The sequence below is a fragment of the Panthera tigris genome, chromosome A2 (assembly GCF_018350195.1).
Source record: "Panthera tigris isolate Pti1 chromosome A2, P.tigris_Pti1_mat1.1, whole genome shotgun sequence".
NCBI lineage: Eukaryota > Metazoa > Chordata > Mammalia > Carnivora > Felidae > Panthera > Panthera tigris.
Window position 1 is genome coordinate 51,355,697 of NC_056661.1, and position 13,032 is coordinate 51,368,728.

The following is a 13,032-nucleotide window of genomic DNA, read 5'->3' on the forward strand; positions in this document are numbered from 1 at the left end:
TTTCTGTATTCTCTGTGGCTGTTTTTGTATGATAGAGTACAGCTGAGTAATTGCAACAGAGACCATATGGCCTATAAAGTCTAAAATATTTACTATCTAGCCTTTTACAGAGATATTTTGCTGATCTCTAGTCTTGAACAATAAAGGCCTTCAAAAGTCATCCTGAAACCTGCTCCTTTTACAGATGGGAAACTGAGGCTGAGAAGTGAAGTGAGCCTGCCTGTCACAGAGCTGGGTGGGGATTGGGAAAGAAAAGGGGAAGGACCTAGGAAGACTCATTCTGGCTCTGCCGTCACTGATGAATTTAACAAATGCGTATTGGGTACCTGTCATGCTCTGGACGCCAGCTGTCATTCAACCTTGGCAAGTCACTGTCGGGGTTTCCTCTGCCAATGTGTAGCCTTGGGCGAGTAATGCATGATTACTGGAGAGTATTTTAAGAAATAAGGAAAATCAGGGGCGCCTGGCTGGCTTAGTTGGTAGAGCACACGACTCTTAATCTCAGGGTCGTGAGTTCAAGCCCCACGTTGGGTGCAGAGCCTACTTAAAGGAAAGAAAAAAAGAAAATCAGAAATAAGGAAACAGAAATCACCTGTTTTCCATAGCACCTATAAATAACTACTACTGTGTTCGTATTTTAATATATTTTCTTTAATCTTTTCTGTACTCATATATGTGTGTGAATAAACACATTTAATAAATATAAAATATTTAATAAATAAATAAAAACATTTAATAAAAGATGAAAGTATAATTCCCCTTCCCATTTTGGCAAAGTGCTTTTCTTGAGTTGGCAGATACTCCTTCACTGAGTGGGCAAATGTTGAGTTGTCAAGGCCCTTTTTTGGCTCTAGAGAGTACAGTTGTGAAGAATACACAGCCCCTGCCTTGGGGAAGTTTAGGGTCTGGAAGGGACTGAGTGTAAATGACTCTCATGAGTGTGAAACGTGCAGTAGCATGGCCTGGGGAAGTGGGGGAGGGCAGAGGGATTGGATAGGAGGCTATTACAATAGTCCTGTGGAGTATCCATCAGGGCCTAACTCAAGGCAGAGGAGGGAGGAATGAAGGGGACAGTTGGAAAGCTATTTATGATGGTGAATGCTGACTAATTAGATAGGGAGGTAGGAGGGTTTCCACGAAACTGGATGGATAGTGGTGCCCTTTGCTGAGATAATAACCGTGGGCATGGAAGCAGGTTTGGGACTTGTTGAGTCTAGACTGCTAATCTGCAGCATCGGAATGCAATTAGACATTCAGGTCTGGACCTTAGGGACGGGCTGAAATGAGAGACGTTGGGACATTCCTGATACAGGTGGGAGATCCCTGGAGACACAGCTTATCAAACAAGATGATGAGCTGGGGATACTTACGCTTCAGAGGAAGGCAAAGGAGAAGGGTCTTAGGGAAAAAGGCCATGAAAGAACAGTCAGAGAGGTAGGAAGAGGGTCAGGAGGGAATAGTGACTCAGAACCCAGCAGAAGAGGATTTCAGGAAGAACCCAGTCCTGGGAGTCAAACACACCTGCGGTCTGATCCTGGCTTCACTGCTTGCTGGTTGTGACTATGAGCCAGTTCCTTGACCTCTCAGCCTCTGTTTCCAAAAGATGGGGTGGTTAAGATGTTATGTGCTACCAAGCAGTGAGGCAGGATAAGCTTGAGCTCCTTGACTTCAAGCTTGTTGAAGGCAGGCAGTTTTCATCTCTCTACCCTGATGCTCAACCCTCAGGGGTCACAGCATTTGGTACCTGGGAAGCCACTGGTGGCCTCTGAGGGGTAGCGGGGGCAGAAGAGGGGTGGGAGGTGAGGAAGTGGAGCAGTCTTTGGTTATTCTTTCTGTCTGACTCCTCATCTCTGCACTAATTCCTGATTTCAGATGCTGCCACCCCAACGTCTTACCTTTGCTGGGCTTCTGCACCGGAAATCAGTTTTACAGCTTGATCTACCCATATATGGCAAATGGTTCTTTACAGGACAGACTCCAGGGTCAGGTAAGGGGCTGGATCATGGTCAGAGAACAGGACCAGGTAGCATCTAGGTAGGGACTCAGGGTTTAAGGACTTCCAGATGGGAGAGGGGCCATCCAGAGAGAATTTAGGTTGGGGTAGATAAGATCTGGCTAAACATCTTCAGATAAAAGCCTATACAAATTATTTGACAAGAGGCATTTCATTTAAGTCAAGAGCAAGACAAAGGTATCCCATAGCACTCATTTTATTTAACATTGTTCTGGGGGTGCTAGTCAATGCAATAGGACAAGAAAAATAATTAAGAGATACAGAGTATGGGAGAAGAGGAAGCAGATTTTTATTTGCTGAGAATGCTATTCTATTTTTTTTGAAAGCTTCCAAGATTATTCAAAAAATTTTAGAAAACTATATAAGATTAAATAAGAAAATATTAATTTATATGAGAAAATAAAAATTTAGCCACTTTGCTTATTAATAAAAATGCAAAAATCAACAGTATTAGCCAACAGCACACCTGTGCAACTTACAATAGCATCTCAGGTATAGCACTCTGTTCTTTTTTTATTTTATTTTATTTTTTATTTTTTAACATTTACATCCAAATTAGTTAGCATATAGTGAAACAATGATTTCAGGAGTTGATTCCTTAATGCCCCTTACCCATTTAGCCCATCCCCCCTCCCACAACCCCTCCAGCAACCCTCAGTTTGTTCTCCATATTTTTTAGTCTGTTTTGTCCCCCTCCCTGTTTTTATATTATTTTTGTTTCCCTTCCCTTATGTTCATCTGTTTTGTCTCTTAAAGTCCTCATATGAGTGAAGTCATATGATTTGTGTCTTTCTCTGACTGACTCATTTCACTTAGCATAATACCCTCCAGTTCCATCCACATAGTTGCAAATGGCAAGATTTCAGAGAATGCTATTCTATTATATATTTGCTTCCATATTTATGGACTATCTCTGGAAAGATACAAAAAAACTGGTGTCTTGGCTACCTCTGAGGAAGTGAGCTAGGTAGCTGGGGCATGGGACAGGGGGAGAAACTTTTACTACATATCCTTTGTGCCTTTCACACATTATGTGAGCATCATACCTACTAAAATTACAGTTTTAACAACAAACAAACCTCCTTCCCATCAAATCTTCAAATAGGGGGAAATTTTATTCCACAGGAGATTACTGCTTTCCTTAACAGAGACCAGACAAAGCAATTATTTGTGATATAATAATGATCATTAGCTTTATTGTGCTCTTGCTGTGTTCAAGACACCATGATAAAGGCTTCTCCTTCAGGCCTTGCCACAACCCAAGAGGTATCTCCCATTTTCTAAAAGAGGAGTCTTTGGGGCTCCTGGGTGGCTCAGTCAGCTGAGTGTCTGACTTGAGCTCAGTTTGTGATCTCATGGCTTGTGAGTTCAAGCCCTGCATTGGGCTTGTTGCTACAGTGTGGAACTTGCTTTGGATCTTCTGTCCTCTCTCTCTCAGCACCCCCCTTCTCTCTCTCTCTCTCTCTCTCTCTCTCTCTCTCTCTCTCTCTCTCTCTCAAAACCAAATAAACCTTGAAGAAATTGAAAAGAGGAGTCTCTGGCATAGAGAGGCAAAGTGTCTTGCCCAGAGGAACAAAGCTGACAAGTGTCAGAGCCGGAATTTAAACAGGGTTCATGTGGCTCTAAACTTCAGAGGTTTTGAGGAGACACCTGTTAGCAAGGCCAGTTCTTACAGGATGTGGGACCCAAGACAAGACTTGAAAAATAAGTAGTGACTTAGCCTGGACTTCCAGTCTTAGAACAACTGTGGCAGTGCCTGGGGATGGTGGGGGCTTTAGCTCACCCCACAATCCCCATCAGCCCTTGTGAGGTCTCCCCAAATACACATAAAGTTGGTGTAAGGTCCATATGCTTGGTGAGCTAACACAAGCTCCATAGCTCCTCTCCCAACCATCCCCTCCTAGAGGAAAATTCCAGAGTTTACCACTCTATAGTCATGATAAAAATAGCTGTAGTTTATTGAGCACCCACTGTGTGGTAGGCACTATGCTAGGGGCATACCATATATTCCTACACCATATCCTCCTTTGAATCCTTAGAGCAATCCCAAAGCATAGGGGTTTAACATTTAATAACATTTCCATTTTATAACTGAAGAAACCGAGGCTCAGAGATGTTGAGTGTCTTTTCCAAAGTCACACAGCTAGTGCGTGTCTGAGCTGGGATTTACATCTGGATCTTCTCATGTTAAAGCTGGTACCCTGCCAGTATTCCATGCTCGCCAAACCCTGTTGCAGAGGAAGTGAAGGTCTGGAGGAGAGACAGGAGCTCGTTGAGACTTTAAAAAGACACAGGCATAGGGGCGCCTGGGTGGCTCAGTCAGTTAAGCATCTGACTTTGGCTCAGGTCACGGTCTCACAGTTTGTGAGTTCGAGCCCCGCGTCGGGCTCTGTGCTGACAGCTCAGAGCCTGGAGCCTGCTTCGGATTCTGTGTCTCCCTCTCTCTCTATCCCTCCCCGACTAGTGCTCTGTCTCTCAAAAATAAATAAATGTATATAAAAAATAAAAGGACACAGGTGTGACTCTTTCTCCTCTTTTTTCCTTTACTTAGGGTGGCTCGGACCCCCTCCTCTGGCCCCAGCGTGCCAGCATCTGCTCTGGGCTGCTTCATGCTGTGGAGCACCTGCACAGCCTGGAGATCATCCACGGCAATATCAAGAGGTGAGAGAGGTGGGCCGCACCCTGCTGACTACCTGTGCTGCGGGGACAAGACAGCACACGTTCTTGTGTCCCTTCCTCTCCCCACCCCCACCTCTTTTCTCCGTGGCTCTCTCTCCCCATCTCACCTCCCTTGGGTCTCTTCTGTCTTTCTTTGTTACTGTCTCAAAAATCAGCGTCTGCTGTCCTCACGAACTACCCGCCTGTCACCCCGTCTTTTTGAGCTGGTGTTTTCCCAGTGAGCACCTCACATGCCGATGTATTTTACTTCTAACCCAGTAGCTGGTCTGGACCTGATCCTTGAGCTTTGGGTGGAGCCCCCTGGGATTTTGAGCTTTTCACTCAGGGTCTTCTTGGAGAACTGTCCCCTGCTTGTGTATCTGTTGGCAAGAGCAACTCGTGTCAGGGAATCTTCCTGAAGGGTAGGTGTGCAACCCAGTATCTCATGCTCCCAAGAACACGAGAGACCAGTCTGGGGACTGGAAGCATGGGGAGAGATTCCAGAAGACACCAGAAAATCTGGCAAAACTGACCTCAAAACCATAGAACTCATGCTTCCTCAAAGTTCTGTGTTTGGCAAGTGGGATCCCTGTCCTCTTTTTTTGTCCCTGATTTTTGTTTGACTGCATAAACAATTGTAATAGCGAGAAAGGAAATGAAAGGGTGAGAGGTCATTCTGGCTCTGGCACCCTGACTCACACCTGGCCTCCATTTCTTCAGCCCTTGCCCTCACAGAAGTCTTAGCCTTAAGGGAGTACTGTTACTTGGTTACCAGTTCACATTTTCTTTTTTCCCCCTTTATTTAAACAAGGCAGATATTTCCCTTTATTGCTTGTCATCCTTTTTTTTTTTTTAATTTTTAATGTTTATTTTTGAGAGACAGAGAGACAGAGTGTGAGTGGAGGAGGGGCAGAGAGAGAGGGAGACACAGAATCCGAAGTAGGCTCCAGGCTCTGAGCTGTCAGCACAGAACCCAACGTGGGACTTGAACCCACAGACTGTGAGATCATGACCTGAACCGAAATGGAATTGGACACTTAACTAACTGAGCCATCCAGGCGCCCCTGCATTTCACCATTTTTAGTGACTTTTTAGTTTTCTGTTGAAGGATTTACCCATAATTTACTTAACCACTCCTAATAGTGGATATTAGAATTGATGTTTCTTTTGTAAACAACTATTTAGGGTTAATTTGATAATTTTCACACATGTAACTTAGTTGTTTTCTTGTTTGTTGTTTGTTTTTTCCTTTGAAGTACTTTCTGAGAATGTTTACTCCCACAGATTAGATGACTAGGCTCAAGAATGTTTCTTATTGCTTCCCCTATTCCCCATGACCTGGGCAGGACTAGTCACAAAGGACGGTGGCCTTCAGACTTGAGTCAGTTGGGCCAGAACTTGGGGTCGGAACAATTTTGGAAGGGACCAAGCCCTCATAGGCTATCGGCTTGGCAAACTGAGGTTGATGAGGGTTTGACATCTGTGGGGGTCAGGAAGGCCACACCTCTTTGGCTACACCAATGGCATGCCTGGGGCAGCACAACTAATCTTAGCTCTGTCTTCATTTCCTGGTGGGAGTGGGTTCCCACTCCCTGCCCTTATCAGGACTGGCTCAGAAAATCCAGATTGAGGGTCTTTTTTTTTTTTAGTTTATTTATTGTGTGTGTGTGTGTGTGTGTGTGTGTGTGTGTGTGTGTGTGTGAAAGAGAGAGAGAGAGAGAGAGAGAGAGAGAGAGAGAGAGAGAGAATCCAAAGCAGGCTCCGCACTGTCAGCGCAGAGCCCAACACGGGGCTCAAACTCACGAACCATGAGATCATGACCTGAGCTGAAATCAAGAGTTGGATGCTTAACCAACTGAGCCACGCAGGCACCCCCAGATTGAGAGTCTTAAGTGACCCTTAACTTGTAGGGGCCAATGCTGCTTACTGCAAAGTTGTTTTCCAAAAGGGTCTCCTTGACAACCTCTTCTTTCCAGCTCAAACTGAGAAAGTTCTGTCTGCTTTCTTTTCCACAGCTCCAATGTTTTGCTAGACCAAAACTTCACCTCCAAGCTGGCTCACCCAATGGCTCACCTGTGTCCTGACAACAAAAGGTCAAGATATACCATGATGAAGACTCACCTTTTCCAGGCCTCTGCTGCATATCTGCCAGAGGATTTCATCAGGGTGGGACAGCTGACAAAGCGAGTGGACATCTTCAGCTGTGGAATAGTAAGACCTTCCTTCTGTGCTTGGGCTTTGGCCTGTACCTATTTGTTCTCCCCACAGCTCCTTTGTAAGCATAAGATATAATAGAAACCCATAGATATATTCCATCAAAGTACAGTAGGGGTTGGCAAACTATGGCCCCCAGGCCAAAACTGGCCCAGGGCATATTTTGTACCATCTATAACTAAGAAAAGCTTTTACATTTATAAAAGATTTAATAACAGTAATAATAAGTGAGAGAGACTTGGTTTGTGGCCCACAAAGCCTAAAGTATTTACTGTCTAGCCTGTTACAGAAAGTTTGCCGACCCTTAAAGTACAGCTACTCATGAGTGTCCAGCTTCTAGTAGGCTCCTTAGTGCCCTGATTCCCAGCCAGCCAGCCATCTAATGGTCCAACCAGTTGTCTGTTCATCTTTGTCCATCCATCTGTCCAACCATCTGTTCACTTAGTCATCCAGTATCCATCCGTTCAACAGCCACCCACCGATTTAGTATCCACCTCTGCTTCTACCCTCCCTCCTCACCACTGCCACCATCCTGTCCTATCATCACTGCGTGCTGGGCACTCTGAATATAAATGTAACTAAAACACAGTCCTTCCCCCAGGAGCTCATGGTCTGACTATAACAGCCTCCAAAGTATTTCTGTGGAACATCCTTGCATCTCTGTAGGTTGGATGTGTTTTAAGGCTTTTATGGCCAAATAGATATGAGAAATGCTGGGTTAAGTAAAGTCCAGCACATTTCTTTATCACAAAATTAATCAGAGACTTCAATATGGTTATGAGCCTTTAATTTAATTGGGAATTCACCACAGCTGGGCAAGTGGCATACAGCATTTCCCAAATTTATTTGACTGTGGAACCTTGTTTCCTCGGTATCTTTCAGCACCAGTGTCCCATGGAGCCCCATCTGGGAAATGCTGGCTGAGAAAAAAAAAGTGACAGTCTCTGATTGACCTTTGCCAAGAGCAAACACTTGCCTCTCAGACCTTGCCCTCTCTCTTCCTCTCTAGCCTTGAACTTTGAGCTTCCTCTCTCTGACCCCAGTCTCTTATCTGTCCACCTCTTGCACTAGTGCCTTCCCCGAGCCACCTTCTGCTCTTAGCCTGACCTCCATATATCAGATTCTGCTTCCTTCTGTCTCCTATTGGCTCTTCTGGTTTTCTTGACCCCATCAGGGGTCAGTGGCTCAGTGATGCTTAGTGGGGCTAGGCCAGGCTCCTGCTCATCTTAAGAACCAGCAGGACTAAACCCTGAGGCTACCAGGCAATACAGTGCAGAGCTTAAGGGCAGAGGTTTGAGTCCCAGCTTAGTTATTTTCAGCTTTGTGACCTCAGCTAGGTCACCTGTAACTCTGGGCCTGTTTTGTCCTCTGTAAAATGGAATAATGATAGGTATGGAGACTAATAAGATAATATATATAAACTAGTTAGCACGGTACCCTGCACATGTCAAGATTATTATTATTGTGGTGATAGTTATTATTCCTACCCTTATACCCTCACTCTTGATTTCTGTTTATCCTTGAAATAAAAAAAATTTTTTTAAATGTTTATTTACTTTTGAAAGAGAGCATGTGCTTGAGCTGGAGAGGGGCAGAGAGAGGGAGACACAGAATCTGAAGCAGGCTCCAGGCTCTGAGCTGTCAGCACAGAGCCCTATGTGGGGCCCTAACCCATGAACAGAGAGATCATGACCTGAGCCAAAGTCGGATTCTTAACTGACCAGCCACCCAGGCACCCCTACCCTTGAATTTTTTTTTTTTTTAAATTTTTTTTTTTCAACGTTTTTTATTTATTTTTGGGACAGAGAGAGACAGAGCATGAACGGGGGAGGGGCAGAGAGAGAGGGAGACACAGAATCGGAAACAGGCTCCAGGCTCCGAGCCATCAGCCCAGAGCCTGATGCGGGGCTCGAACTCACGGACCGCGAGATCGTGACCTGGTTGAAGTCGGACGCTTAACTGACTGCGCCACCCAGGCGCCCCTACCCTTGAATTTTTAACTCAACTCTTGACGTAACAATTTTTTTTCATTCATTCATGCATTCATTCATTCAGTGCCCACTGGCTCCCTTCACTCTTTTTCTCTGCCCTGCCACTGACACTATGATTTTGAACTCTGGTTCCTCCAGTTAGGAACACTGCATTTCTCAGTGGTTTTGTTTGTCTGTTTGTTTGTTTGTTTGGTGAACACTGAATGATCTCCATAAAAGGTTCAGCACAGAGCCTGTCTGTACAAGGGGCAGAGTGAATGTCTATTTATTCATTTCCCCTCGTCCTTCCCTCTCTTCCTGGCAGGAGCTGGTTGGGAATCCCATTTCAATTTGCTCCCATCCACTTGCTACGGGGTGCCCTCTGCTGCCCCCTCCTGGCCCCTGCCAGTCTGTAATTAATCCTGCAGGTCTGTCCTCTGGGGATAGGATGCCAGCTCAGATTTTAGGCACTTGCCTGAAGATCACCTAAGTGATTAAGGAAGAGAGTCAGGGGCACCTGGGTGGCTCAGTTGGTTAAGCTTCCAACTTTGGCTCAGATCGTGATCTCTTGGCTTGTAAGTTTGAGCCCTGCATTGGGCTCTGTGCTGACAGCACAAAGCCTGCTTGGGATTCTCTCTCTCTCCCTTTCTCTCTGCTCCTCCCCAGCTTGTGCATGCACACTCTCTCTTTCTCAAAATAAATAAACTTAAAAAAAAAAAGGAAGAGAGTCAGAATTTAAATCCAGGCAGTCCTGTCTGATTGTACACCCCTTAACCACTATGCTCTTATGTCTGCTGAGAATTTCTGTTCAAAGCAGGTGTTCCCTATAATAAGACACATATCATGGTTTGTCAAAGCTGTGGTGTCTTATACTGGTGCAGGGGTGTGCTCCTTCTGTGCGTGGGTGAATTAATGAACAAATAATGTTAATAAAGGCTGAGGAAGAAACATGCTACAGATACTGCTGAGACGTGCTGTGTAGAATAGACATATATACCCAGACTCCTCCTTTTCCTGAGACTGATGTAGCAATGCCTACTTACCACTTCGGATGGGTTTTTTAGTGAAATGATCTTTAAAATATAGTGTGTGGGCCCCTGGGTGGCTCAGTAGGTTAAGCATCAGATTTCTGATTTCGGCTTAGGTCATGATCTCACAGTTCATGAGATCGAGCCCTGTGTCAGGCTCAGCGCTGACACCATGGAGCCTGCTTAAGAGTCTCTCTCTGCCCTTCCCCCACTCATGCTTGCTCTCTTTTTCTCTCTCAAAATAAATAAATAAACTTAAAAAATAGACTTAAAAATAGTATGTGTACATATATGTATATAGATAGATATGTGAGTATAAGTATGTGTATACACATATTTATATATAAATATATAGTGTGCATATATAAATATACATATATATTTATGTGGATATACATATGCATATAAAACTCATGGTAATACACACATATTTGCTTTCCATCATTCCTGACTTGCTATTTATTCAAACCTTCTACTAGCAGCTGGGTGTTGTGTTTAGTTGGAGGAGGTGTTTAGTGATACTCTGATGTTCCAGATTTGGGGCAAGTGTCTGTCCTGGCAAATGGCAGAGCCAGGCCTGGAGCTCAGCTTTTGTTTCTGAGAAGAATCGTCTCTCTTGGCCAGAATCTGCTGTCTGAACTTCTGTATGAGTGTCTGAACAATGCTAACTGCATGTTCTCTCCAGGTGTTAGCTGAGGTCCTCACCGGCATCCCTGCAATGGATAATGACCGAAGCCCAGTTTACCTGGTAAGGGAACCAGTCACTTCTGGCTCACAGCTAGCAGGGGAGGGATCCGGAGGGCAGAGACCTCTACTGTACCCATTTTACAGATGGTTATGAGGCCTCAGTCTAGGGTTTGATCTGCAAAGTAACCTTAACTTCTCCCCTACTTACCAGCCAGCCAAGAATTTATTTTTTGTGATAAGAGAACTCAGAATGTTTAGGGGAAACCCATTTCTTCTCTCCACACATCCGGCAGTCAAATAGGATTTGTTTTCAAGTTGGTAAAAGTGAATTTCAGCCCTCTTAAATGGGTTTATATAATAAAAACAATAATTTCCATTTTGAGGGTTCAAAGAATTAGCATTCCTATGTATATACATACAGTGTAATTTCAAAAATATAACAGCACAGCCAGACTCTGTGTTTGGCACCTTACATATATTATCTTTCTAAGTCATCTCAAAACCGCCACAAGATTGCTAGGGTCATTGCGTTCACCCACACTTGAGAAAAGCAGGCTCTGAGGTTTGCCTGAGATCTCAGCTTTACTAAGTGTCAGAGCTGGACTTCCACGTCAGGTCTTTCTGGACTACAGATCCTGAGTTCTTAACCCTGACACTCGGCTGACTGTTTAATTTTCGTGACAGTGCAACCATATGAATTCAAGATTATTATCATCCCCATTTTTCTGATGAGAAAACTAAGGCCAAGGTGAAGAGATTTGTCTCATGCCCCCCAGTGAGATCTGTGGTAGAACTGGGATTTGAACCCATGTTTTCTGCAGAGTTCCAAATCCTTTTCATCAGTTTGAGAGGGGAGCACCTTTCCTGACTTGATGTTGAGGCCATTAGAGCAGTTGGTTTTTTGTGGCTGGGCCCCAAAAGCATCCCCTGGGCCCTGGGGTGGGGGGCTGAAGGCCTTCCTACACACAGGAAGCCATGACTTCTCCCTTTGCTGATCCCCCCAAGCTCTGCCACTTTTGGGCCACCGAGCCCCAGATACTGCACAGAGGTAGGTTTCAGGGCAATTTCAGGTAGGTGTGGGGCAATTTGAGGTGGTTTCTCCTATTCTGACAGTTTTCTTTTCTTTTCTTTTCTTTTCTTTTCTTTTCTTTTCTTTTCTTTTCTTTTCTCTTTTCCTTTTCTTTCTTTCTTTTTGCATTTTATTTATCTTTTTATTTTTTTAATTTACATCCAAGTTAGTTAGCATATGGTGCAATAATGATTTCAGGAGTAGATGCCAGTGATTCATCCCCTATGTAAAACAACCATTGCTCACCCCAACAAGTGTCTTCCTTAATGCCCCTTACCCATTTAGCCCATCCCCCCTCCCACAGCCCCTCCAGCAGCCCTCAGTTTGTTCTGTGTATTTAAGAGTCTCCTATGTTTTGTCCCCCTCCTTGTTTTTATATTATTTTTGCTTCCCTTCCCTTATGTTCATCTGTTTTGTATCTTAAATTCCTCATATGAGTGAAGTCATATGATATTTGTCTTTCTCTGACTAATTTTGCTTGGCATAATACCCCCCCCCAGTTCCATCCACGTAGTCGCAAACGGCAAGAGTTCATTCTTTTTGATAGCCGGGTAATACTCCATTGCATATATATGTACCACATCTTCTTTATCCATTCACCCATCAATGGACATTTGAACTATTTCCATACTTTGGCTATTCTGACAGTTTTCGTGAAGTGAATTCCCTAGCAGTCCTCTGGGTCTCCCTGGATGAATGTCACAGGAGAAGGAGCTTTTTGAGACATTTATGTAAAATTTTCTGGAAGGCATTTTTTGTTAATGGTTTCTAAAAATGTGGAGGAAGGGACGCCTGCTGGCTTGCTCAGTACAGCATGAGACTCTTGATATTGGGGTCATGAGTTCAAGCTCTATGTTGGGCATAGAGGTTACTTTATAAAAATGTGGAGGGTATAATTTTTTAAAAATCTTAATTAAAAAAAATTAAGATTGCACATGTATTTAAGATTTGGGTCAGAGATGAAAGCTGGTAACACCTAGTGTGGTCCACGGTAGGAGGAAGCTGGCCTTTCCTTCACCCTCGGGGGAGTGTTTCTGGCCACAGTGTTTTCGGAGGTCATTAGGTGGTTTCCATCAAAATTTAAAATGGGCGTGCCTTCTGATGCAGCAATTTCACTTGTACATAGGGACACACACATATAAGGGAGGAAAGACAGATGGACAAGAACGTTGATTGTAGCATTATTTATGTTAGTAAAGAGCTGCAAACAAGTGAAATATGTGTCAACTGGGAGGTAGTTAAAGAAATGACAGTATAATCACACACCGTGGAAATTCCATGAAGTTATTCATAAATAAGTTCATGAACATAAGTTTATAAATATTTATAAGTAATGAGGACAAAGTGTATAATGTGATAAATTTTGACATATGTATATATGTGCAAAATCAT

The 13,032-nt window shown here is 43.9% G+C and overlaps 1 protein-coding gene across 1 annotated transcript in view; it reads left to right on the forward strand.

Annotated features, from left to right (window-relative positions):
* The window catches only part of IRAK2 (interleukin 1 receptor associated kinase 2), a 61,240-nt gene that overhangs the window by 37,093 nt on the left and 11,115 nt on the right, over window positions 1–13,032 (forward strand). Inside the window, exons 7-10 of the mRNA XM_007075471.2 lie at window positions 1,873–1,987; window positions 4,566–4,675; window positions 6,688–6,883; window positions 10,570–10,632. Coding sequence (XP_007075533.2) covers window positions 1,873–1,987; window positions 4,566–4,675; window positions 6,688–6,883; window positions 10,570–10,632 — 484 coding nt within the window. The remainder of the gene's footprint in view (window positions 1–1,872; window positions 1,988–4,565; window positions 4,676–6,687; window positions 6,884–10,569; window positions 10,633–13,032) is intronic.